The 25,502-nt window shown below is 48.8% G+C and overlaps 10 protein-coding genes across 25 annotated transcripts; 7 read left to right on the top strand and 3 right to left on the bottom strand.

Moving 5' to 3' along the window:
• Positions 1-199: 199 nt before the first annotated feature.
• FVEG_16008 (hypothetical protein) lies at positions 200-334 on the top strand (the record flags this gene model as incomplete). Its single annotated transcript, XM_018905240.1, has 1 exon — positions 200-334. One exon carries the CDS (start codon positions 200-202, stop codon positions 332-334), a length of 135 nt encoding a protein of 44 aa, XP_018752869.1.
• Positions 335-1,343: 1,009 nt separating this feature from the next.
• Positions 1,344-4,023, top strand: FVEG_07062 (dTDP-glucose 4,6-dehydratase). 4 transcript variants are annotated; one of them, XM_018895575.1, is made up of 5 exons: positions 1,480-1,631; positions 1,727-2,277; positions 2,361-2,487; positions 2,541-3,076; positions 3,138-3,992. In XM_018895575.1, the coding sequence occupies exons 2-5, from the start codon at positions 2,232-2,234 to the stop codon at positions 3,782-3,784; spliced, it is 1,356 nt and encodes a 451-aa protein (XP_018752866.1). In that variant the 5' UTR covers positions 1,480-1,631; positions 1,727-2,231; the 3' UTR covers positions 3,785-3,992. The 4 variants fall into 4 exon arrangements, with proteins under 4 accessions (XP_018752865.1, XP_018752868.1, XP_018752866.1 ...); XM_018895574.1 differs by having other exon boundaries at positions 1,344-2,277; positions 3,138-4,023; XM_018895577.1 differs by having other exon boundaries at positions 1,344-2,277; positions 2,361-3,076; positions 3,138-4,023.
• A 2,563-nt stretch (positions 4,024-6,586) lies between these two features.
• FVEG_07061 (hypothetical protein) lies at positions 6,587-9,264 on the top strand. The gene is made up of 2 exons (XM_018895573.1): positions 6,587-7,763; positions 7,815-9,264. The coding sequence occupies exons 1-2, from the start codon at positions 7,417-7,419 to the stop codon at positions 8,833-8,835; spliced, it is 1,368 nt and encodes a 455-aa protein (XP_018752864.1). The 5' UTR covers positions 6,587-7,416; the 3' UTR covers positions 8,836-9,264.
• A 119-nt stretch (positions 9,265-9,383) lies between these two features.
• FVEG_07060 (hypothetical protein) lies at positions 9,384-14,289 on the top strand. 2 transcript variants are annotated; one of them, XM_018895571.1, is made up of 3 exons: positions 9,384-9,821; positions 9,882-12,483; positions 12,530-14,289. In XM_018895571.1, exons 1-3 carry the CDS (start codon positions 9,614-9,616, stop codon positions 12,612-12,614), a joined length of 2,895 nt encoding a protein of 964 aa, XP_018752862.1. In that variant the 5' UTR covers positions 9,384-9,613; the 3' UTR covers positions 12,615-14,289. The 2 variants fall into 2 exon arrangements, with proteins under 2 accessions (XP_018752862.1, XP_018752863.1); XM_018895572.1 differs by having other exon boundaries at positions 9,384-12,483.
• On the bottom strand, positions 12,559-14,831 carry FVEG_07059 (V-type H+-transporting ATPase 16kDa proteolipid subunit). Of its 9 annotated transcripts, XM_018895567.1 has the most exons (7): positions 14,739-14,831; positions 14,539-14,652; positions 13,492-14,487; positions 13,422-13,434; positions 13,232-13,365; positions 12,996-13,180; positions 12,559-12,928 (listed from the first exon to the last, which is right to left on the bottom strand). In XM_018895567.1, exons 3-7 carry the CDS (start codon positions 13,524-13,526, stop codon positions 12,783-12,785), a joined length of 513 nt encoding a protein of 170 aa, XP_018752858.1. In that variant the 5' UTR covers positions 13,527-14,487; positions 14,539-14,652; positions 14,739-14,831; the 3' UTR covers positions 12,559-12,782. The 9 variants fall into 9 exon arrangements, with proteins under 9 accessions (XP_018752858.1, XP_018752859.1, XP_018752856.1 ...); XM_018895568.1 differs by having other exon boundaries at positions 13,492-13,749; positions 13,948-14,831; XM_018895565.1 differs by having other exon boundaries at positions 13,492-14,368; positions 14,424-14,831.
• Positions 14,832-15,594: 763 nt separating this feature from the next.
• On the top strand, positions 15,595-17,047 carry FVEG_07058 (hypothetical protein; the record flags this gene model as incomplete). The annotated part of the gene is made up of 2 exons (XM_018895561.1): positions 15,595-15,798; positions 15,851-17,047. The coding sequence occupies 2 exons, from the start codon at positions 15,595-15,597 to the stop codon at positions 17,045-17,047; spliced, it is 1,401 nt and encodes a 466-aa protein (XP_018752852.1).
• Positions 17,048-17,514: 467 nt separating this feature from the next.
• FVEG_16007 (hypothetical protein) lies at positions 17,515-18,219 on the top strand (the record flags this gene model as incomplete). Its single annotated transcript, XM_018905239.1, has 4 exons — positions 17,515-17,631; positions 17,698-17,801; positions 17,849-18,015; positions 18,071-18,219. 4 exons carry the CDS (start codon positions 17,515-17,517, stop codon positions 18,217-18,219), a joined length of 537 nt encoding a protein of 178 aa, XP_018752851.1.
• FVEG_16006 (hypothetical protein) lies at positions 18,146-19,313 on the bottom strand. Of its 2 annotated transcripts, XM_018905238.1 has the most exons (3): positions 19,082-19,313; positions 18,932-19,028; positions 18,196-18,878 (listed from the first exon to the last, which is right to left on the bottom strand). In XM_018905238.1, exons 1-3 carry the CDS (start codon positions 19,083-19,085, stop codon positions 18,329-18,331), a joined length of 651 nt encoding a protein of 216 aa, XP_018752850.1. In that variant the 5' UTR covers positions 19,086-19,313; the 3' UTR covers positions 18,196-18,328. The 2 variants fall into 2 exon arrangements, with proteins under 2 accessions (XP_018752849.1, XP_018752850.1); XM_018905237.1 differs by having other exon boundaries at positions 18,146-18,878; positions 18,932-19,313.
• A 106-nt stretch (positions 19,314-19,419) lies between these two features.
• FVEG_16005 (hypothetical protein) lies at positions 19,420-23,388 on the bottom strand. 3 transcript variants are annotated; one of them, XM_018905235.1, is made up of 7 exons: positions 22,891-23,388; positions 22,163-22,822; positions 21,809-22,094; positions 21,542-21,758; positions 21,193-21,495; positions 20,660-21,145; positions 19,420-20,613 (listed from the first exon to the last, which is right to left on the bottom strand). In XM_018905235.1, the coding sequence occupies exons 2-7, from the start codon at positions 22,383-22,385 to the stop codon at positions 19,651-19,653; spliced, it is 2,478 nt and encodes an 825-aa protein (XP_018752847.1). In that variant the 5' UTR covers positions 22,386-22,822; positions 22,891-23,388; the 3' UTR covers positions 19,420-19,650. The 3 variants fall into 3 exon arrangements, with proteins under 3 accessions (XP_018752847.1, XP_018752846.1, XP_018752848.1); XM_018905234.1 differs by having other exon boundaries at positions 22,163-23,388; XM_018905236.1 differs by having other exon boundaries at positions 21,542-22,094; positions 22,163-23,388.
• Positions 23,389-23,663: 275 nt separating this feature from the next.
• Positions 23,664-25,259, top strand: FVEG_16004 (hypothetical protein). Its single transcript, XM_018905233.1, has one exon. The coding sequence runs from the start codon at positions 24,103-24,105 to the stop codon at positions 24,430-24,432; it is 330 nt and encodes a 109-aa protein (XP_018752845.1). The 5' UTR covers positions 23,664-24,102; the 3' UTR covers positions 24,433-25,259.
• The last annotated feature ends 243 nt before the right edge of the window (positions 25,260-25,502 follow it).

The following is a 25,502-nucleotide window of genomic DNA, read 5'->3' as shown; positions in this document are numbered from 1 at the left end:
GTGATTCCCTCGAAATAAAATAGCACTTATGAATTTGTATCTGTATATTTAACTAGCATTGCCTAGTAGGTCAGAGTCTTCACCTCCACCAACAACTCACAGAGTACTATCATAGTTCATGATCACTTGCTTACCATCACTCGGAGCAGCATTTCTCTTTGTTTCTATCGTCACAGCCAGTTTCACTAAAACAGACAAAATGTCATCCGTCGAACCGCCCTACCTGCAGTTCAGGATGTTCTTTTCCTTCACCAAGAGAATCATATGCGAAGACCCGCCCGCGATGCGGGACTTGTTCGATGAGGATCACACCATCTTCAATGCCATTCTATGAGTTTATTGGATCAAAGGCCAACTCCCATGCCTTCGCCTCCAACCCCTCTGAGAGGCACCAATTCTATAGCTACCACAATCGCCTGATGGAGCTGAAGATAGGGGTTTTGTGTCAGTCCAGCTCCAAGGCAATATATATGGCTACCTTGGGTAGGCAATTGAGTGCCTCAGATTATGTTCTTGCTATTGGCTGAGCATGTCTCCTTCTCAAGGTGATTCACCTAGACTCATGTTACTTAGCAACACAATATTGTGGGTGTTTATTCTGGAGACCATGCATGGATTGGCACCAGGGTCGAAAGCCGGAAGTCACATCACTGATCGGTGGACACTGGACAGTAGAAAGTCCTGGCCATGAGTATCAAAACGGTTATACGGATATAAGAAGGCGCTTTAGTCTTTGGGCCCTGCTCTTGGACTATAGTATGTATGCGCTTGAGAGCTAGCTGGCCAGGGTGTCAACCGAGTTCATCCCTCAAGTCCACGAATGGCGTGGACTCGGAGTGGGAGCTTTGACCCCTGGTTGACGTAGCCCTTTCAGGATATCATATCCGGTGATCAGGTCGAGGTCTCAACGATGATAGACGCTCCACTGCTACAGTGCTACAGTGCATCGAGTCACTTTGAGATTATTGATGAGGGGAAATCGTTCGATATGCTGGCAGGTGCGTGAATGCAAGAATATCCCATGTCGTTGGGAACAATATCTACCTATGTATGAAACAGAAGATCTCCCGACGATGGGGAGTAGAAACGGACCTCGAAAGTAATAGAGGGAAAAGCCCAACGATGTAAGTCCACTTCGAGGGGGATTGAATCCTCTCTTTTTCCCAATGTACAACAAACCTCAATTTGGAGGACTTTAGCGTCCCTGTCAGAGATTAATACAGTAATTTATGTAGAGCGTGACTGTTGTCTGTTCGAGGACGCAAGTAACGTTACCTTTTGTATTCACCTAATTATCCGAAGGAATGCCTAAACCGTGGAAGACACAATTAATAATGCTTGCCCGAAGCTGGATAAGGATCGTTAAGGTTGTGGAGTGATATAGCTAGATTAGTAGGCACCTTATTCGTACTGAGGGAGCTATAAATCGAAGCGAGCTTGTCAACAATTGACAGTTAATGGAAGCTCGGCTTTTAAGTTCAGTGTTTAATTATTGTATCCCATACATCTGCGGGTCTACCGTTGAAAACGGTGATACTTTGTAGAACGCTGATTGCCATGCCGTTCGCTTGACAGGCAGAAACAGCAAAAGAAGGGCAACAGGGAATCAAAGTATAAACAGACCAAGTGGAGTGAGTATTGAAGAACATCCAATACAGTCATGGAATCTTGAGTAAGATCAACATGCATACGAACTCCTTGTTAATCAGCGAGCAATCTCCCATAGGCAATTATCACAACATTTTTAGGACTTGAGCTGTGGCGCAACGTTCCTTTCTAGGAACCAGCGCCACATCTCACCAGTCTTTTAGTGAGGTGGCGTTACAAGTTCAACTGTGCTGCATTGGACAAACCACGCTAGAATTCAACGTCTCTTCGTGTTCTGTGTGATTTGCCCCCTTAACTCGATTCAGTTGCTGACAACTATTAACGAAAAACCTCAACAGTGTTACACAAGATAACTTATTCGTATTCTAGACCAAGTCTCGTCTCTTCGTCAAAGATCTCCCTCCATTGCTTCTGAGCCGAGGGATTGCCCCTTACATATCCCCTGTCCCCTGTCTACTCATGACCCATCTCCCGCGGGTGGTTTGCGACAATTAAAATCCTGGCTGTTCATGACGCAGGCAGATTTGTCTGCATAACAGCAGAGAGTCTGCCATCAAAGTCACAATCAATGCTCTGATACACCCTGTTTCGAATAGGCCAGACTCAAATATCCCACGACGAATATGACGGCCTCCTCTGATCAACTGCAAACTAACGGTGACGCCAGTGGTAAGCCACCCAACTTGACACCTCGTCATCCGAGCAAGCTATATAAGCGAATGGTCGAGCCGTAGACTAATCGACATGTCTAGTTGGGACAAGTAACCACAGCAAACAAAGCGACATATGGAAGCATGCCCCTGTACTCATTGGCACAACCAAATTTGAGCCTCGCTCCGATGTCAAAAACATCATGATTACGGGCGGCGCTGGCTTCATGTGAGTGACGTCCTGCAACGCCAAGCTCTGCTCCACTGACGGTTGATTTCAAGCGCTTGCTGGGTCGTCCGCCATCTCACTTTGACATATCCACATGCCTATAACATTGTCTCATTCGACAAGCTAGACTACTGCGCTGCTCTCAACAATACAGGCGTCCTAAGTGAATCCTCCAACTTTACCTTCTATCATGGCGACATTACCAATCCAGCTGAGGTTGTTGACTGTATGGAGCGATACAATATTGATACAGTTCTACATTTTGCCGCCCAGTCACATGTGGACCTGAGCTTCGGCAACTCTTATGGCTTCACACATACAAACGTCTACGGAACTCATGTTCTCCTCGAAAGCGCCAAGAAGGTTGGCATTGGCCGCTTCATTCATGTATCGACTGATGAAGTATACGGTGAAGTTAAAGAAGACGACGACGACCTTCTCGAGACGAGCATACTGGCTCCTACAAATCCATATGCCGCCAGCAAAGCGGCAGCTGAGATGTTGGTGCAGTCTTACCAGAAGAGTTTCAAGTTACCTGCCATCATTGTGCGGAGTAACAACGTATACGGTCCTCATCAATATCCGGAGAGTGAGTCAGAAAGCTAGCTGCCAACCATATGGTGCATGCCAAAGATTCTAACCGTTCTTAGAAATCATCCCCAAGTTTACATGTCTTCTCAACCGTCAGCGGCCACTGGTTCTGCACGGAGACGGCACGCCTACCCGGCGATATCTCTACGCTGGCGACGCAGCTGATGCGTTTGACACGATTCTCCACAAAGGTCAAATTGGCCAGATTTACAACGTCGGTTCACATGATGAGGTATCCAATCTAGAGCTCTGCGGGATGCTGCTGGACCGAATGAGGATACCACACGATACCCCGGAGCAGCTCCGCAAGTGGATCAAGTACACTCGGGACAGACCCTTCAACGACCGTCGGTATGCAGTTGATGGCACCAAACTAAAGAGGCTTGGTTGGGAGCAGAAAGTGTCGATAGACGAAGGCCTCAAGATTACAGTCGATTGGTTCACGCAGTTCGGAGAGACCTGGTGGGGAGACATCAGCCATGTTCTCACGCCGTTTCCTACGGTGAGCGATGGCGAGATGGTTCCGGATGATGCGCGATCAATGCGCGATGAACCACTTGAGTCCCAAGATATACGACAGGGCAAGCTGCCGGAACAACACAAAAATGATGATATGAGTGGTGGTTGTCGATCAACACCACTGAACGGTGAGGATACAAGTGGGCTACATCAAAATAACAGCGGCGGCTATCAGATTACCGCTTGACGAACAGCCATTCTTTCTGCGGGCCTTTTTCTTCCTTTTTCTTTTTGAGGTGAATTTTGATAATAGAACATACGGAAGACGAAAGACATAGATACCACTTATAAGGGGGGCTGATGATTAGACGAAGTCCCGAAGCTGGGGCTGCAAATTCAATCACCTACGGATAGACTAAAAAGAATCTTGAAATATACCTAATTTATCGTGGATACATGTTTGTGCGCCTACCGTATGGGTTAGACCACGTACCAATCAAGATGACCGCAACTACTATCACTGGCTCAATGTAATAAGTCAAGCTAGGCGCTATGGCATTGGCTTACTATCATCGGCTACGGAGTACTTACCTATGAGAACAACTCAACTCTGGACCGTCAAAGCACTCCCAGTAACCAAGAAGCTCCCCCTGTAACTGCAGGAACACAATCAGGACAAGATGCAACGATGCGTATCCAATGGCCACAATTAATGACGCGTTCTCCTGCATGGTGCATCACTAACTGGGGCAGACAAAAGGAAAATTCAAGCCAAAATTCAGGGGGCCAGGTATCTTCCCAAAGGTCCAGTATCATATGCAAATGCAGAGGCAACGCCAGCACACAGACGCAGACGCGGACGCAAACGCACTCTCGGGGCGGACACCAAGTCCAACCCAGCGGGTCGGGGAGAGGCTAAACTCCGCGGCGCCGGGCCGGCAGTCTAATACGTCCAACAAGAGGCAACAGTTTGTGTGATACGCGGTAAAGTTCATTCACTCTACGGAGTCTCCAGCGAATGGGATCACGGCGGGACGATCCTAGACTGGGGACGGTTTGACATCTTTTCTGTCGATGCCCAATGTGAACCGACCTGCCGGATAAGGGACAAGGGAAAGGTTATCCGGGGGTGAGGGTTCTTAGTATGTGATGGTGATGGTGATGGCGTTGGTGTTGGTGTTGTTTTTGTCATCATACTTTTTTTTTTTTTTTTTAACTGCCGAAATGTTGATAGGCAGTCATGTACTTGACCATGAACTATGCGGAGAACAGGAAGAGTTCCCAATTGGAATCACTGACATTTGGGTTGCACTAAAGGGATTGACAGGGCGGGAGGGCTTTTGATTAATTGCCTCTAACTTGTTAACTTGGAGCTTGGGTGACGGGTTCAGAGGGTAAAGGGGACGGGCCGCTTCAAGATGTGAGACCTTAGTAGACAGACACTGTCTGATTGGAATTTGATGAGTCGACGATTGATAAGTGAGTTACAGTAAGAATAGGAACAAGTCTATCCCTACATACAGTACGACAACGGCGAGGCCATCCTTGTCGTATCAGTACCCAATTCCGCATGTAAATAATTAGTAAAAGCCAACTTGTCCAAGCTGTTGGACTTCATCGACCGTTTTTTTTTTCTCTCCGACGATGTGGAGATATGTAACTCATTAGACCCTTGACACAAGGAAGACGCGGGAAACCGTACAAGTCAAAGAGACGTCGCTCTTTTGAGTAACAGCAATGCGGATAATTGAGTGGCAAGCAATTATGCTTAACACGAAATCTATCTCTATTGTCGTATTGCCTTTTCTTGGCATGCGATAACAGGCAGGATTGGATTTCTGCTTGACAAAGGCACAAGACAGGACTAGGTATCCGACTCGCAGTACGTACATGCAGTAAACATCGACTCATGAAAAGACCCGCATGGACGCTTATCTGAATCAGGTTTAAGTCTTTTGTCTGGATTGTGAACCCTGAAGTTTGAACCAACTGTGCATCCCCTGTTGTTGGCTGTTGCACTGCTCCACTGCCGTGGGATGATGGACCAGGAGCCAGGTTCCCAGAGGGGGGAACTCTTAGCATCCCCAAGAGAGCAAGTTTCTGTGTTGCTCATTGCTTTGTAAGAGCCTAGATTGGGCTGGAACTTGCCGTGGTGCTTCTGAGAGTACTTCCATGGGGTGACACTACTGATGGCAATACCTAATCCACGCCTTCTTGTGAGATGAGGTCGTACAGATGCCACATATGTACTCTGTACTCCGTACTGGTCAACCAGTTAATAAATACCTAGGTACCTAGGTACGGAGTATGCCATGGACTTTCAATAGTGCAGAGGCTTAGGGGCCAGGCCTGTCTCGTCCAACCCCCCAGTAGCCGAGGGCGTTTGACAAGCAGAGCCAAGCAGCCAAGCTCACCGGAGCAACATCAATCCGAGAGCAGGTGCAGAAACATCCATGAAGTGAGGAGTCCATGTTTAGGATATATGCGGCGGGTTAAAGGGCCAGGTACGCTTAGAGTGCCGGGAGCTGAGGAATGGATAAACCTCCACCTTGACCGTCGAATCGCATAAACGGACAGTAATGGAAAAACGGCCGTCAGAGGGATACAACGTTTCATGATTTATCTGTGTGTATCTTGACTTTGAGTTAAGAATACGGACGGAGATACTTCACAGGGTTGCCACGGCCTTCCGTTACCAGCCAGTATTACCAAGCTCAAGAAGGTCATAGAGCATGGGGTTGCGTGTGTATATTTGGATTTGATCTGAACCAGTAGATTAAAGTATGAGTGCTGTACTGTTACTGCACTGCATATGAATGGGCAATGAGCCGCCTACTCTACCTAGGTACCTTACACACTGGGTATGATATGTACATATATTTTATAACTCTTCAACTTCATCTTCAACTCTGACACCTTCTTCTCCTATAAGGTAGCCCAGTCCCTTACATTGTCGGGGAACAGCTAGTGTCTACCACCGTCAATCCAAGAGACTTGTCGTTTACTAACCACAAACGTTGTCAACCGACCGGCGTATCCTTGTCTCTCAGAAGCAGCACAGTGGCAGCACCAGACACAGAACGCCCCCCCTTGCACCCGATCCTTGGATCTCTCTCCTCCTCCACTTTTTTTCTGTTCTGTCCATTGTATTCATCAGGAAAAGAGAATCCTCGAGTTGTTTTTGTTTTTGTTTCTGTTTCTGTTTGGTCTTTCAGTCCAACGGCTGTACTAACTACCTTACGTACCTAACTAACCCTGGCTCTAGTTAGTGTAGGTATTCCCCAGCTTTTCCTCTCTATCGGTGACTCAACCAGTCAACTTATCTCTTCCCTCTTCCTACCTCAGACTATTCGTAAACTGACCATATACAATTTGTCTGCCTTTTTCTACGGATCCCTTCCGGTTCCCTCAGACCCTTGTCCCCGTTTCTTGGTCTGTGCTCACGGGCCTTTACCAATCCCCAGGTCTTCTTCCTGCTTGAAGTCTTAGATCCTCCTCCACTCTACCCACGGATACTTCACGAATACATATCTCGTCCTTCATCCATAATTGCTTTGTTTGTGCTTTGACGGCTGCTACTGCCACTTGGGTTTCTTTTGGTCCTCGTACGGACCGTCTTTAGACAAAGAATCCAACCTCGCTCTCGCGAATAAACCCGAACCTAACTAATCCGGTTTCTGCGCCTCAAACTCTCATCCACCAAATCTTGGACCATTCTCCGTCATCGCGACAGCAACAACGAATCATACCCGGGCCCGAACTTTTGTCGCCCGCGCCGCTCGTTTCCGTCTCATTCCCCGATCTCAAGCCATGTCGTTAGCCATTATCGCATCCATTCAATCATCATAGTTGTCATTCTCCTGTTCTCTCTAGACACCCATGGCCAAAAAGCGAAGGACCAAGCAACGCAAAAGTACACGGGGACGTCACAACCAGTCTCAGACGAGCACAATGTCCTCGGAAGACTCGTACGCTGTACAGAGCGGCCGACAATCTAGCGACGGTACACCGAGTGAGCATGCCAATAGCGACGGAAATAACACAGCCATGACCAGTATCATGGGTACCGATGAGGAGCATCACCACGATGATTCCGACCTCGACGAAGATGTTGACGAAGACGACATGATATCCATATATCCCGCTTCTCAATACCCCAGGGTCTCTGCTTCGCACCGCGTAGAGACTCCATTCTCTCCAGATTCCCATGCGATAGACTCAGACATGTGAGCGACAACTTGTGCTACATTCCTTGCCGTGACACTAACACATGCTAGGGCTGCATCGACACGATCGTTGTGGGCGCAAGACCTTGACTACCGAGAAATCCACGGCCGCCGCTATTGTCGCGAATATTATATGCCAAACGATGACATCGAACAATGGAGAATGTCTCTTCAACACCAAGTATTTATGCACGTCCTGGACGGTGAACTTACTCTTGTCCCTCTGCAAAACCCCGAGCATATTCTCGATATTGGCACAGGAACAGGTGAATGGGCAATCAAGATGGCCGAGTTGCAGCCCCAGTGTGAAGTCGTCGGAACCGATATCGCTGCGATAGCCGAGACTAAAAGCGTGCCCATGAACGTCTTCTTCGAAATTGAAGACGCCGAGGATTGGGATCGCCACCCCGATATGTACGACCTGATCCACTTCCGGCTTATGGAGGGCGCATTCCGGAACTGGAGCTTCGTCTACGACAATACGTTCTTTTCTCTCAAGCCTGGTGGCTGGATCGAGGTTCAAGATTTTGTGAGCGCAGAGGGCTTCGCACAATTCCTATCACAGTTCCCCGACAACTCTGCCATGCACGAACTCCTTCGAGACCTCTTGATCGCTTCGGAAAAGTCGGGGCGTCCACGAGGGATACATCATCTCGAGCCACGGCTGCTCATGGAGGCAGGCTTTGTTGACGTACGGGTTACGGAATACTCTATTCCTATTACCGTTGCCGAGGCATCTGCGGGCAAGATCTGGCTTATTTCGTGTCTAGACAGCTTCGAGGCATATTGCTTGCGCTTGTTAACGGAGTACTTGGACTGGGACCCCGAGAAGTGCAAACAGGCTTGTGAAGCTGCTGCCCGAGACTTGGCAAACGCAGCCAAGGACCCCGAGAAGTCGAAGGGTCTTCAGGTCAAGATGCGCATTATCATTGGCAGAAAGCCCCTCGATGCGGCGCCCACAGATCTGGCAGAATTCTTGGGGAGGAGTTACTCGCCAGTAACAGAACTGAACGGCAACAGTCCTGATCCTACGCTCCGTCCAGATGACCAAACAACTGCAGGTCTGAGCTGAGGCGGTGGTGCCAGCTCGGTTCTGGCGAGGGCACGAAGAAGCTTAATTCTTGGGCGGCTCAGCGGCTCAGCGGCTTTGCTTTGTGTGCGATGGGGTTTGGCGCATACTTTTGTTTTGGGCCGGCGTTGTAAACGGATGACGACTCATTTTTTTGGTTCTTCTAAACATTTATCTGTACATTCTTCAGCATTCGATCTAGGGGGTTGGTTATCCTTTGAAGCTATTTATGGACGGCGCTCTGGTGTACACAAGACTTGTTTGTCTGATAGCTACTAACTCAGAGCTATAGACATGACGAGTAATGTAAAAGGCACTTGGATTGGTTAGACAGACATAGGGAGAATATGTGTATCAGTGCACTGACAATAGAATCTTTGTAGAGTCAAAACTTATGCTGCCTCTGATTCATTGAGCATTCCATTAAACCAGGTGATGCTAATTCAGTCCCTGGCAAAAGCGTAGGTGGTGATATAATATTTGGGGCGGGTGTTTTGCTAGGAGCTGGAGCTAAATAGCGGCCTTAGCCCCCAACAGCAGATAGGTGAGGAGGTGCCTATCCGGCTGGTCCCAGGTGGGGACCTGGAGCTTGTCCAACCACTGACTTCGTCACCGTCAACACCTCTCACTCATTCCCATCATCAACCAACTTCAGCGAGCCGACCCAACCTCCAGGCCCCCTGTTTGTCGAATTCAAATCAGACGTCTAGTAGTGCGCAAGACGCATAGCCACCCTCCACGCCTCCAACTGCCGACTATGCGCCTGTGAGGCCGTGACAATATGGCCCTGGATCTCCAAGATGGCTTCGTCGCCGCCAATGGCGTCCCAGACCTCGAAGAACCTATTTTCACCATAGAGCGCGTCCAGCTACAGTTCTCAGTAGCCGCTGATTTTGTTGCTGCGCAGGTTGCCAACAACGTCATCGTCCTCGCCCTTTCCAACGGACGCATTCTCCGTATTGACCTGGAACGACCCGAGGATATTGACGGTGAGCAGTTGAGCGACGTGTCATGCGGCTAGTCATGGTGACTGATATCGCAACGTATAGATATCGATCTTCCCAAAAAGCCATCCGAGATTGGCATGATACGGCGCATGTTCCTCGACCCTACAGCATCACATCTAATTGTTTGCACCGCGCTTGGCGAGAATTATTACCTCCATTCCCAGTCAAAACATCCTCGGCCACTTGGGCGCCTGCGAGGAGTTTCGATCGAGAGTGTGGCATGGAACCCTTCGTTGCCGACAGCGTCGACGCGCGAGATATTGATTGGTGCATCCGACGGCAACATTTACGAAGCCTTTATTGAGACGTCAAAGGAGTTTTACAAGAAGGAGGTGAAGCACCTGAAGAATCTACACAAACTTCCTGACGGACCAATTACAGGATTATGGGTGGACAATCTTCAGAATAACAAGTCAGACCTTCGGCGGGTTGTGATAGCTACTCAGACACGCTTGTTTCACCTAGTCGGAAGGATAGGTTTTGGGCATGATGGTTCAGGGTCTGTATACACCCGATTGTTCGAGTCAGAGCAGCCTGTCGTCCATGAACTGTCCCGGACGACCTCAGGGGCACCTTCGAGTCTAGCGGTATCCCCAGACCCCCCGGATTCTGGACCATACGATGACGATATTCCTGATAGAGCATATGCATGGCTATCGTACCAAGGCGTGTTCCACGGCAAACTCTTGAACCAGCCAGCAGACAGCAATCTCGGGACCAAGGTCTTTTCAGAATCACATATGCTCTCTAGAGCTCAGATCCTTTCCCCCGAGAATAGCGAAAGACGAGTCCCGACAACCGAGGCAATCGACGCAATCGCACTCACACAATGGCATATTGTCCACTTGGTCGGGGGTCGCGTCATTACAACGAATCGCCTCACCGGAAAGATGGTGTCTGAGCATGATGTTATCGGTCAGGGACAGAAGCCTCTCGGGTTCTCCGTGGATATCCAAAAGAACACATTTTGGCTATTTACATCAGACGAGATATTCGAGATCGTGGTTCGAGATGAGGAGCGCAACATCTGGGAAATTATGACAAAACTGAAAGAGTTTGAGCCAGCTCTGCAGCATGCTCGAACACCGCTTCAGAAGGAAACCGTCGCGGCTGCTTACGGTGACCACTTGGCCAAGAATGGACACTGGCTCGAGGCTGCTACTGTCTATGGCCGCAGCAACAAGCCTTTTGAAGATATCGCACTGAGCATAATCGACAATAATCAACCAGATGCCTTGAGGAAGTTTTTACTAACGAAATTAGCCTCGCTCAAGAAATCAGCAGTGATGCAGCGGATGATGATCGCGGGATGGTTGATCGAGGTCTTTATGTCCAAACTCAACACGCTGGATGATACCATAAACACACAGGCTGAGCCGTCGGAGCACCTCAACTCAACTGAATCACGCAAACTCCTCGAGTCCGTGAGGAAAGAATTTAGAGATTTTGTCGACAAGTACAAAAACGACCTCGACCGGAAAATGGTCTACGATGTCATCAGCAGCCACGGCCGTGAGGGAGAACTTCTATACTTTGCCAATGCGGTTAACGACTACAACTATGTTCTTTCTTACTGGGTACAGCGAGAGAGATGGAATGAGGTCCTGAATGTTCTCAAGAAACAGACGGATCCTGAAGTCTTTTACCGATATAGCAGCGTGCTCATGACATATGTAGCGCCCGAGTTGGTTGAGATTTTGATGAGGCATGCTGACTTGAAGCCTCGAAGTCTCATACCAGCCTTTCTTGAGTACAACCGGACATTCTCGGGAGGCCCCAATGCACAGAACCAAGCTATCAGATACCTCAACTATGCGGTTTACCAGCTAAACTCGAAAGATGCTGCTGTACACAACACTCTAGTCTCGATTTACGCTTCTCACTCCTCCAAGGATGAATCGGGGCTTTTATCCTACCTACAAGCACAAGGTGATGAGCCGCGTTACGACCCAGATTTCGCGCTTCGACTTTGCATTCAACACCACCGAACATTATCTTGCGTTCATATCTACACCAGCATGGGGCAGTATCTTCAAGCAGTGGACTTGGCGCTTTCTCATGGTGAAGTTGAGCTAGCAGCAGTTATTGCAGATCGACCCATGTCGAATCCTCAACTGCGCAAGCGATTGTGGCTTGCCGTGGCCCGAAAAGTCATTTCCCAATCGAATGGAATCAAGACCGCCATTGAGTTCCTCAAGCGGTGCGACTTGCTCAAGATCGAGGATCTCATTCCTTTCTTCCCTGACTTTGTTGTTATCGATGACTTCAAGGAGGAGATTTGCGCCGCGCTGGAAGATTACAGCCGTAATATTGATAACTTGAAGAAAGAGATGGACGAGTCGTCGCAGACTGCAACAAATATCAAGGTTGACATTGCTGCGCTCGATCACCGATACGCAATCGTGGAACCTGGAGAGAAGTGTTATACGTGCGGGCTGCCGCTCCTGAGCAGGCAGTTTTTTGTCTTCCCATGTCAGCATTCGTTCCATTCTGACTGCTTGGGACGCAAGGTGCTGGAGCAGGCGGGCGTTGGAAAGTCCACACGTATCAGGGAACTTCAGACACAGATACAGAAGGGTTTGGTCAGTGGCACTCAGAGGGAGACTGTGGTGGCGGAGCTGGATGCTCTTGTCGCTTCTGCTTGGTATGTTTGTGTTTCCTCTTGTAGTTTTACAGCTAACATTGCACAGTATTCTTTGCAGTGACCTTGCAATCAAGAGGATTGATGAGCCTTTCATTACGCATAACGACAACATCAACGAATGGGCATTGTAACAAGAGGAGGACGGGAACAAAGTCTGTGTGCTTGTGTTTGGCTGCCTTATCATTATCTTAGATCTGCATATACCCCCGCAACATTTATTCAGTGCAATTGACGACAGCCTTAATTTTAAACCTATGGTCTAACATGATACCGGGCAATCGCGGTCTGGTTTGTATGTCTCAATACCTGCATTCGGTCACACCATCGGTGGAACGAGTTAACATAAGGATGGACACAATGACACCGTATAAGCCTAGGACCTCGGCAAAGATGAGGATGAGAACCATTCCGATATAGAGACGCGGTTGCTGCGAACTTGCACGAACTGGGGATTGTTAGGCATTTGTCACAATTTGTCAAGTTTGCTGCCTTCAGTCCATGAATGAACATACCTCCAGCATCACCAACAATGCCAATAGCAAAGCCAGCAGCCATGCCGCACAGCCCTACGGAAATGCCGGCACCGAGCTGCAAGAAGGCCGTGTGGATAGCCATCTTCTCCTTGATGTTGTTTGACATGATGACGCTTGCTACAAGACCGTAGATGGACAGGATCTGGGCCATGATGGCACACAGGCTAAAGTGTGTCAGCCACTGTTTTACCAACGTTGAGTTCATCTCATCGTACGTGTTTTGCATCATCATGTCGGGGCGGAGGATGCCAGATTGGAAGATTGCGCCGGCGGACTTTGCGGTGCCGTATGCCGCGCCGAAAGTTGTGAATACGATGGAACAGGCACAACCAAGTGCGCCAAAGAAGGACTGTCCATGACTTATGTGAGGAGAGGTGGGTTATTCTTTGGCAAAGGGCTACGTACGGCGTACATGGGACTAGAAATATCATGTCAGTTGAGTCTCAGTGTTTCATAGGTTAAGAGGGAGTTGTACCATCGGTCCATATTTGCAAGCAACTCAGCATCCATTTTGGCGTTGGTTAGTCACAGTGGAAATTCCAGTTGAGGGTAAAAGGTGTTATCACGGGGACATATGGTCAGAAGTTTGTGGTAAGCAAGACATATATACTCATGCCAAGCTGCACAGTCGGTCCAGGACGTGTAAGGCTAAGGTATGTACACGCTGCAATCAACATCACTTGGTAATATCCGCCCCCCCCCCTCAAAAGGATTGATTTCAGCCGCAAAAAGACTATTAAGCTTGTCAGCGCTTTTCTAGGCAGCCAAAAACTGACGGCTTGCACGGTTTGTGCTGGCGATGTAGGACTGCATCCTTATGTGGCTTGGTAGGCAGAAGAATAAGCTGCGTTATAAGTGGCTGATGGTGAACATCCAACATAAGATGCATACTCGGAGAGAGGCCTCTGCACTAGATTCACTAACGACATACCCCTCTGTGCCCGTGAAGCACAATGGCTAAGGGGTAATCTACACGAGTGTCCGTCTGGAAGCGGACGTAGAGTTCAAGCAAGCTGGGGGTTTGTGAAACCGAAGATGTTACTGCATGATACAATGAGAAACGACGTGGAACTTGGACCGAGAGTAGTAATATGTATGGGATAGAGAATAACCACAAAATAGGAATCACGCTTCTCGTGATGATTGTTGGTGTTGAGAGCAACATTGATTCAAATGCATGGTTATAATGGAACCACTGTCTACCCTAAACATACAAGAGAAATCACAGAGCCAATGACTCTAGAGGGGCGAGATCTTGGCATTTTTGAGTGGGAAAACATCTATTTAAAGGAATGAAACAGGTATCGGACGTCATGCGAACCGACGCCGACTCGGCTCTGTTCTGCTGTACCCTGAATTTGAATTGTTACTAACGAGTGCCTCCGTTGTCAGTCGGAAGTTCGGCACCTTGAGCCACTTTAAGTTGTCGTAAGCATCGCCATCCGATTCTCATCCATGTGATGTCAACTGACTGACTAGGTAGGTAGCGACCTTTCGTGAATAACTTCAACTAGGTACCTACCTAGAATCGAATAGATTTCTCTTTAGAGAAAGACCTTGTAACCTGTGGCATCGTGTTACAAAGAAAGCCCCGTGGTTAGGCGCTGCAGGGACCAATGCATTGCACGTCATCGAGCTTGCGCCAGTCAGACGCCCATGTAAACGTTTCATACTGTAGAGAGGCTTGCAAATAAGTTGAGAACTAAGAATAACTATACTTACCTTATAGTTTTGCTTAGTGTAAGGTACTCCGTAGTAGGTAGCAGTAGATTGACTGTACGTACAGAGTAGGATGGGTACTACTCATTAGGTTAGGCATCATGCGAATACTACGGATCTCCCGCCTTTTACGTGCCCGCTCTATCTCCCGAACAACCTCTAAAGGTTTCTATCGGCCGCGCGTCTCCTCACTGACGCCTCAGCATCAACTCGAGCGGGAGGTGATCATGAGTTAGATATGCCCGATGAGATGAAGATGAGATGAGATGGGATGGGATCAGAGACATCCCGACGTTTTCAGGGTGTTTCGAATATGCAAACTCCACTGGTTCGTGCGGCGCCTAAAGATGACTTTGATACAGCTTAGATCGATCAAGGGGGTAAATGGCATGACTGGGTTCTCCAAATGTTATACAAAATGCATGCAAGTGTCACAACGAATGGCGGTTACAGATACCGGATATGTTTTCTCTCTGTCTCCCGATCTCTTCTCTGTCTTTCTCACCCTCTCCTTTCGGGTCGTTCCCTCGCTACTTCGGCGTTTCCGTGCCGAGAGGTGGTGCTCTGACGTTTGCTTTTCAAGGTGACGTTGACACATCGCCAGAGTTTAGTACTCCCGCGCGGATGTGCGGCAAGATCCTCAGTAACATTGACTATCTATGACCAAATATCGGCACTGCGACATACTAGTCTAGACTACCGAGTTCGCCTTGTGGGCGTAATCCGATCCAGCGTCAAGTTGGGGCGGAGCATCCGTCTGTCTGTACATCGGGGCCAGGATATAAACACAAGGATCAATACCCTCATCTCAGTTGATAGATGAGCCTGACAGATCATATCAACTTACGAGGTTTCAATCATGAAGTCCATTCAACTATCCTCCTTGCTATTGTCCTTACTACCACTTACTCAAGCAATTTCCCTCAACAAGAGAGACAATGGCCTCGAGCCTCGTGTTATGAGCGTCGAGATCCAGAGGCGGACAATATCTGATCCCATTTCCAATGATCGAAGACGTCTTCGCAGAAGAGACGGGACAGTAGACATTGATATTGACAATGAAGTAAGTATCTGCCCCCAAAACACAAAAAAGCACAGTCACTGACCCTTTCTAGCAATCTCTATACTTCCTCAATGCATCATTGGGAACGCCAGCTCAAGATTTCCGCCTCCATCTCGACACTGGAAGCAGTGATCTATGGGTCAACGCAGAAGGCTCAAAATTATGTTCTACTCACGCCAATATATGCAGCGAATCTGGCCTATACAGCCCCAACAAGTCGTCGACTTATGAGTATTTGAACAGCGACTTCAACATCTCATATGCCGATGGCTCTGGTGCCTCCGGAGACTATGCTACCGAGACGTTCCGCATGGGTAGTGTGAAGCTTGAAGATTTGCAATTTGGTATCGGATATGTTACATCTGACAACGAAGGCGTTCTTGGCATCGGATACAAGAGCAATGAGGCTCAGGTCGGCCAACTCAACCGAGACGCCTATGATAACTTGCCGGCCAAGTTGGCTTCCAAGGGTCTCATCGCTTCTAATGCGTACAGCTTGTATCTCAACGACCTCGAATCCGCCACGGGAACCATCCTATTTGGAGGCGTGGACCAGGAGCAGTACATCGGCGATCTAGTCACTCTCTCCATCAACAAGATCAACGGCGGGTACTCCGAGTTCTCCATCACATTACAGAGCGTCAGCGCAGACTCAGAAACCATCGTTGACAACCTCGACCTTACTGTTATCCTCGACTCGGGCTCAACACTGTCATATCTCCCCGCCTCACTTACATCAGACATATACGACATTGTTGGCGCTCAGTACGAGGAGGGCCAGTCTGTGGCTTACGTTCCCTGCGACATCGGAAACGATTCCGGAAACTTTACGTTCAAGTTCAAAGACTCGGCGGAGATCTCAGTATCATTGAGTGAGATGGTCCTTGACTTCACCGACGTGACAGGGAATCAACTATCCTTCGATAATGGCCAAGCAGCCTGTACTTTTGGAATAGCACCCACGACAGGGGACTTTTCAATCTTGGGCGACACATTTCTCAGAAGCGCCTACGTTGTCTTTGATCTTGACAATAACGAGATCTCACTAGCACAGAGCAACTTCAACGCTACAAAATCGCATATTCTCGAGATCGGTACCGGAAAGAATGCTGTTCCTACTGTCACCGGCAGTGGTTCTTCGGATAACAAGGAGAATGCCGCTGCGTCACTTTCGCCATTGGGAGGCGATGCAGCTGTGTCCATGGTTGCGGGGGCCTTTGCTCTCGGGTTTGCTTGGATGCTTATATAACGTCGTATTGACGATGTGCATGGTTTATGAAGGTATCTGGGGTAAGGCATCATGATTTAGCGTCTGGTTTGGCGTGATGGATGTTCTGGCGTTACATGGTTATTCTGTTGTATCACATTCAAGGAGTATCGGGTCAAGATAGACACGAGTCAAGAGAAATGATGTTCTATTGATTTCTAAATAAGTTGCCTTTGACTCGAACCTTTCCTACCTATCACTGACCAATGGCAGTGATGCGATCTGCGGGCGTTTGCCGATTCGGCTCCGAAAGGTCGCATCGTGTCACTCTTCACTGATATATAGCACGGAGATTATTTACGTCCTATGTATACATCATATATATATATATTTCGACTGTCTTTTGTCCAAGTAAGCTGACCCTTTCAGCCCCAAGACTTCAGCCTGCTGTTGACGGCATGCTACAGTAAACATTGTACCTGAAACCAATATACGCCGGACAGTACAGAATGACTGCTTATATCGAGCTTGCAGCTTCTTGGCTCTTCAAAAACGCCAAGGGCAGAGATGCGAAAGCTTTCTTCACCACTCCCGCTTTTACTGAGCATCCAGAGCCTACACTCTCTGTAACATCTCCAGATTGTGGCCCAGATGGTGCAACATTGGGGAAGGACTACATGCACGGCGATTAGCACAAGTTTCCAGAGTTATCCTGGAACTCTCACTCTGGTGTAAGAGAGTGGCTACTTGTGTCTGAAGACCCAGATGCTCCCCTCCCAACGCCAGTTTGTCATGGGTGCGTTGACATTTTTGTTTTTGGAAGAATGAGACTAAGAGTTGTAGAATCTACTTGGGAATACCCTCTGAAAAAGCAAGAGTCGTCGGGAGTGACTTTGAGCCTGTTGAAAAGACTTCCAATCGACTAGCGGGAGGCTTCTACTATGGTGCGAATCGCATCGGCTCGATTTACGGTGCTCCACGGCCACTTCTAAATCATGGCATCCATCGATGTGAGTATTCTTTGCGTGGCTCAAGTGCAAATACATGAATTAACACGATACAAAGACTGGTATGAAGTAATTGGTCTAAATGAGCCTTTGGACGACAAGTTCAAGACCTCCAAACCGAACAGGGATCAAGTCGCAGAAGCCATTAACGGTAAGGTAGTTGTATGGGGAAGATGGATGGGACAGTGTGAGAGAAGATGGGAGTGAGTCAAGATGGAGATGGCATCGATCTTCTATGTTTCTACTCTTACGCACAATCGACGGCTCCAATCTCTCAGCCCGTCACTCATTTTGTAATTATTGAACACAAACACCCTTAAATACGTCCAAAACTCCATATGTTCAACCCAGTCTTGGTTCCCTCTTGAACCGGCAGCCCAGCATGCCATGTCTCTTCGTACCCTCTACCATCCGCCGCAAAGTTCTCCCAATATACTGCATTCCCCGGCACAACCTTGAAAGTCACGCCCATGCCTTTATGTTCCTCCGTATCGTCATGACACTCGATGAACCGACACCATTCCGTCTCCGCTGGCCTCTTGATAAGGGGAAACCCGGTGCCACCACCCTTAAGACTATCAGAACCCTCGACCCACACCATGAGACTGCTCACACGACCCCATCCACGCGTGTTAGTACTCCAGTCAAAGTGATGGTTGTAGTGGCCACCCGGACCGTACCGTTGAGTTCTCAGGCGTTCGATCCAGAGATCTGGGCGCCAGCCTTGAAGAGCGCGGGCACGAGACTCAATGCAGCGGACAGGGTCAGTTCTGGGAATGACCGCAACGTGAGAGTCACGGACTGAAGAGTCGCGATGAGTGGCCTCGCCATTGTTTGTTATGGTTGAAGGTACAAAGAGCGGTTCACTATTGAGTATCAGCATCATATCATGCATGACACAATATGGGGACATAACTACCTTATATCAAGCAAATGCTTCCTCTCTTCCCCATTCAAGAAATTCTCGAGATATATCACCAGAGGCTCTCTGCTCAAAATTCTGGCAACATAACCATCTGGAACACACTCAGCCGCTGTCGCATTGGGCGGATCAATAGCTAGGAGCGACTCATTCAACTTGGGGCGCGGTGAGACATCGTTGATGCGAGTGGCCCGGTCTGGATACAAGAAGTCACTAATGGGGTTTGAGAAGACTAGGATAATAGCCAGGAGCCCAATCACGTATTGAAACATGGTTGAGGGCAATTCATAAGCAGTCAATGGCTGATAGTCTAGAGGAGGATGAGAGTTGAAGGGGGGCGGATGGGTGGTTGAGCTCATGGTGAGTCAGAGTGGAGCAAAACGACCTTACCTACCTATGTACAAGGGAGGGTTAAAGCTTCGGATAAGACGGGGATCACTAATGTCTGATCTGACCATAGGATCTCAAAGAGCAGACATACGTAGTTCAGGTTTTGAGTATTTCATAGATATCTTGATCATTTCCAGTTTATTTATTTCCTCTAATTGGTTCCAAATCGAGTACAAGAGTGTGTGTCGTCATCTCCAACAAATCATGGGTATATATCGTACAAGTTCCCCTTCGTTCAACACATCAACGTCCACTGAATGAAGCACCAAAAACTCCAGTCGTTCCTAGTAATACAGATAAACTCAATCCAAACTTCTCCATCCTTGTCAATTTCCCGCTGGAAGTCCGCCAACATCCCAGCTGAGATCGACAGCATTCAATATCCCCCATGGATCACCATCACCGAGGGGAATAGTATTTGCCGCCATCTGTGCAAAGAGTGTTTCTTCGGTAGACTGCCATATCGGTGTAGAGATGCGTTCTTGAAATGCTCTTAAATCGATCCGATTTTCCTCTGCACTATTCCCGAGGCCGATATCAGGTGAGGTATGACTGCTCCCGGAGACCGTCTTCGTGTAGGAACCTTGATTTGAACCTTGGTGAGCTGGCGAAGATGCGGCTGATGAATTTGTTCGATCCGGTAGCGAAATAGCACCTGAGGCCATGCGGGGTGAGAATGATGCTGGCCACATACCCGTTCCTCTGAAGTTGGGATTCAAGTTCAAGTGAAGAGGGTCTTTGTTCCGCATATTGGCCATAACTTCAGGTCCAGGGCTTTCTCTCGTTCTCTTTCGTTTATTGGTTTCCGGATCTGATCGACCCGCAGGCTCAACATTTCTAGCAGCGGCCCCAAGCACTGCTGAATAACACGTCTTTCCCAGCGACATGGCACTGGCCACTTTGTCCAATCTTGACTCTTCAGCATCCATCCGTTTCTCCTGGGTGAAGTTGGAAGCAAACAAGATAGGCGATGCCCCGGTATGCTCCGCAACTGAGCTTCGGGCAAGCATGGGGATACGCGACCTGCTTGGTCCAAAAGCGTTTCGATATTTCCTCAATGATGGTACTTGAATAACAGAGCTGAGCCCGTTCTTTTCGATGTCGAGGCATGCTTGCTGTAAGAACGTTCGTGTGATGGTGTGCACACGTGCGATAGCCTCCATAGATTGGATTATGAGCTGGAAATTTGACAGGTCAATTGTGCTTAAGCCGGTGACCGGGTCCTCTTTGCCTAGATACACGTAAACCGTAGTGGTACAGTATAGCGAGAGAGCAGACAATGGGCTCTTCTACGCGATCGTTAGCCAAGATACAAGAAATAAACAGAATACATACAAAGAACATAGTGCCGTTGGCGGTCAGTCGCATGATATTGACAATCTCCTCGGCAGCCGCTCGAAGGCGAGTGACGCTACCCTGTTTGACATGATCAGGGAGGTTGTATTTGTCCGCTTTTTCAACGGCAGCGTGATGCAGACATATAATCGCGGCGTGAAGGTTGAGGTTCAAATGGAGTGCTGATACGTCTCGCACATTCTCAGGGAGGCGGAATTTCTCGGGGAGAAACATGAAGAGGCTGGATAAGGTGTTGTCCAAATCGCGGTGTCGAGTCCAAAATGACCCATGCATCAGATCTTCGTTTCTCGAGTCGGGCTTGGATCGGTGAACATGACGGAGAATGATCTTGAAAATTTCACAAGTAAGGATGGTTCCAGCAAACCCTGTGTACTGGGCACCCTGAATTGCCTCGTCCAGAAAAGGGGCGTCCTCCTTGCGATCTTCAACAAATGCTTCTTCCGAGGCAGGAAGCCTTGTCGCGATCTAAGTCATGGTCAGCATTGCTCAGGAAAGGGGTGAGTGTATCATACATCTTCCGAGTTAATCAGACTCGGCCATCCTGTAGAGATACTGCAATGTGCATCTGCAGCAAACACCCCCCAAAAGATTCTCCTTCGCTCTTCCAATTCGGCCCATGTAAGAGGAGGTCCCAGTGCCGGCGGCATTCCAAGGGGGTCCCCATCGAGGCGGTCAAGTCCTATCATGTGACATAGTCGTACCGAGTTTGCTACGCTTATGGTCGACCTCGTGAAAAGTAGGTGTTTTGCCTCGTAAAACGCAATGAGGGCCCACGTCTGCGCGTGTTGAACAGATATGAAAGCATCCCCGTGTCCCTAAAACCGTCAACATTGACCTGCCAAGCACTTCCAAATCGCCCACCTTCATCATGTCTGCCTCAATGTACGCCCGCGATCGACGGTAAAAGACATCGTGGTACTCGTCAAACTTGGTGCTGCCAGTGGCTGCTAGAGCCCATATGGCATATCGCAGACACATAGGGGGTCTTCGGAGCAGGGGGCCATAAAAAGATTGGAGATATTTTCCTGGGTGGATAATTGGTATCATGCGATATTGGTTATGAAAGAAGATATTGTTGCTAGAAAGGTCAGCGCCCATCCTGGAGGTCCGAATACCGACCATTCTTACAGTTCTTCCATGACATCGTCCGGCGGCAAAGGTTCGGTCATGCCCAGACTCATCAACTGCGCATTCAGAATCTGGGGGCTCTCCTGTGGATTTTGGACCATGTTGGGTGATGTGAAAGACGGAAAATCGGGATCAGGCAGGTTGTTAATTGTCTGACCCAGTCCAGGGGTAAAGTCCATATCAAAGAAGTTGACATTCGCCTGCGGTGGCTGAGTTGGACTCCCATCGTCTGTTTTCTCCTCTGAAGAATTCTTATTGACCTCCTTGAGATAATCTTCAACTTGAGCTGAGATACATCATCAGCGACTCGTGGTTCATGATTACAGTACAACTGTTGGTTGTCGAGATACTTACCCAGACGAGCCTCGAGTTCCTTGACATTTCTTCTCTTGAAGTTGGGCTTTCTCCGGGATTCTGGATATACACACTCATTTGAGACCTTGACACAGCGAGTGCACGCCGGTTTCGTGCGATCGCATTTCAACTTGCGGGCTCTGCAGGAAACGCAGGCTAAAGGCTCAGTCTTTGCAGACTCAGGTTGGCCGGAAGGATCGGGCTCGCTTGTGTCTGGTGGCATCTTGATGAACAAGCACGGTCATTCAATGAATGATAAGATGGTTCCGATTATTCCTCCTCAGATCTCAAGTTTGCTGTCGCTGTAGAGTGTTGTGCGTGGTGGATAGAGGTTGCAGATGGGGCTCAAGAACCTTGTCAGATAGATACAGAGCGGAAAGCATTCGGAGAGCAATCAAGTTATCGTGTTATCCCGACGAGTAATGGAATACGTATGAAGGCTCAATTACGAGGGTCTTCACGATGGAGAAACGTATTACAGGCATTTTCACGTCGTCAAGCTTTGATGTGGTTTGCCGTTTGACAGACCAAACGTCGGAAATCTAAACTGTCCGAAGGCCGAGAGGCTGACAATAGCCCGACAAAGGTTCTGATGAGTCAGGATCGCAAAGAGCGAAGACGCGAGCAACATGAGACCGAGACGTAACTGCCTTGATTATACTATTGAGAGTTGAAGCAAAAGACGCAAAAATGAATGCAAATGCATGCTTGAGTAGCCTGGTACTCACCTAGGTAAAGAACCTTGACAAGGTAAAACTACTAAAGGTGAGGTGTGCCTTGTTACTGAGGTGTCGGTAAATGATTCGGCTCGTTTAACCTTAACACACCAAGACTCCATTAAAAACAACGAAAAAAAAAGAGGCTGCTTGTTCCTGCTTCGATGTGGCGCGGGTAGGAGATGGCTTCTTCATCCCTTGCGTATCAGCCACACCTAAAGGCACCTACCTAAAGTTCCTACAGTACCTTCCCAATGGAAAATATCTTGTGTCTTGATTAAAGTAAGGTAGGTAGGTACCTCAGGTTGAGCTTGGCCCATCTAAAGCATCTATACCTTGGTGGGAAGGCAGAAGCGAGAAACGTATCGCTTGTAACGCAAGGTAGGTAAGGTACCTACGGACCCAACGTCACTAATATTGATTCCATCACTCTCACTCTGACTCTCATAGCCACCAGAAACAAATTACTGTTACTTTTAGCCCTCTAGGCCCTTCATTAATGCTCCACTGCACCGTATATGCACCATACTATACAAGTCTACCTAGACAGTACAGTATGTCTGTGTGTTGGCGGCCCGAAACACCCCAGCCGACAATATCTCGCTCGACTTTTCTCCGCCTAGGTTAACTGGATCTCTCCCTGTGCCCGATGAGCATGTCACTTGGGCCTTTCGGCAATCAGATCTTCAACACGCAAGAGGAGCACCTGAAAGCACTCAGTCACCTGGATCTTCAACACCATCAGCACCGCTACTACCCGCCCGCCTCAGCCCAATCAGTCAGTAGCTTGCTTGGCCCTCGGACTCTTCTTCCAGGGCGGAGATCAAGGGGCAAACTCAAAACCCCTCACGTTCACTAATCGTTCTCGACCATAGTCGTCCGAGATCAGAGATCAAAGCACTTTGCTATTGTACCTATTCTTTCCGACGAGGTTTTCAGCTCTTTCTCGTCAGTCCTCGTCATTGTCACCACCACCGCTGCCAGGGCAGCAGGGGCTTCATCAGCACCCACCATTATGCCAAAGGCATTCGTATTTCAAGGCGCTGCATAACGATAGTCTAGAATTTGACTTTTCTCAGACCAGATTGACTTCACAACGAGGTGTCAGGGCAGCATCATCCATCCACAACCCCAGTCACTGCGCTTTTCCATGAACAACGCGCTTCTTGCCCCTTCGGTGCTGCCGCGCTACAGCCGGGATGAGACGATGTCACTGGGCCATCAATGACGGTCGTATTACAAGGCTCCCGCCATTTGAAAGCAGGGGAACAGTGGCTGTCATCGCCATCGCTCTCACTACCGTACTTACAGTACACATGTTCAGGGACTAAGAGGGCACGGACTGGCACGCCCCAGCCATGTGTACATACGCATAGGTACGTACTGTGTGCGGCGCTGCTTTGCTGTTCTCAGTCGACGGGAAACGCGGGCTTAAAATCCGAATGGTTTGTATCGTACCTGTTCCTCCCGGTGTTAGCTAGTCATTCCATCAGCCGAGCTAGAACTTTGACAGGGCTTCTCGAGTTGCCTCGACGGTCGCCAGACCCACTCTGATGGACAGATGTGGCACTTAGCCGTCTGCTGCCGATTCGACAAGCGCCGACGATTGACAACTAGGCCTCAACACTATCTCTGGAGCACTGGCGGTCCTGGAAGGCCCGGCCGATCACCAAGATCGACAAAAAGCACCTAGCTAGGGGCAGCCCTAAATTGGCTTAGACTCTACGCCATTCAGGTTTCCACACTTCCAATCAGGTGGTGGCGTTGAGTCCAACGAGGCCAACCCTGAGCAACGGTTCTGGCAACTCCGGTACTCAGAGACACAAAATCAAGTCCAGGTGTCGCAGCCCTGAAACGAAAGGCATTGGCGACAATAGCCTTTGACGGTTGACCACAGCGTTGAACGCACAGATCCTGTTTCGCATGGACTTTTCTCACTGGGAATTCTTATTGATGGTTCCTTATCTCCCGCTCCTGAGTTATCCTCTGAGTTTTACAACCAGGCACTCGTTGAGCATACGCTCCGCTGATCAACGTCGTAGCCCGGGGTCTCGGGGATTAACTTGGCAGGGGACAAAATGGCGATGTGGATTACCGCATCGCCCTTCTTATATCAGCCCTGCCAGTACGGAGTACCATCTAAAATGATAGTAGCTATCAATGTTCTGCCTACGCATCTTTACACAAGCCTCAATGACTAGACCCCAGGAGTATGAGCGGTTAGCCGCATAGGTGTCTGCATGATCAAGCACCCGCGTCAACTGCTTGAACCCATTAAATGTGGCTTTGTTAGAAGAAACCGCTTAAATTGCACAAACTGTGATGAACGGGCACGCACGAGCCAGTGAAGAAAGTCAATTCGTCTCCCTGGAATGGCGAAAGTTAGAACTGAGAGGTAACGTTGTTCATTTTGACATAATGGAGGCGGCTCCGGAGTTATCAGGGATCGGCGGTAGGGCCCTGAGCACTTCATGCGCCGCAGAATTTACATTGAAACCGCCTGGTTTGCAGAGGTAGTGAGGCGCCCTGCATCTCAAACCTGGGCTCCAGTTGACGTTGAATTTATGCTCTAAAGCTGAGTACGTCAAGTTACTTTGAAGCATGCTTGCCACGCGAAGAAAGAT

This window comes from Fusarium verticillioides, chromosome 7, assembly GCF_000149555.1.
Source record: "Fusarium verticillioides 7600 chromosome 7, whole genome shotgun sequence".
NCBI classification, from domain to species: domain Eukaryota; kingdom Fungi; phylum Ascomycota; class Sordariomycetes; order Hypocreales; family Nectriaceae; genus Fusarium; species Fusarium verticillioides.
Note: the sequence above shows the minus strand (reverse complement) of the source record. Positions and strands in the feature narration are given on the sequence as shown.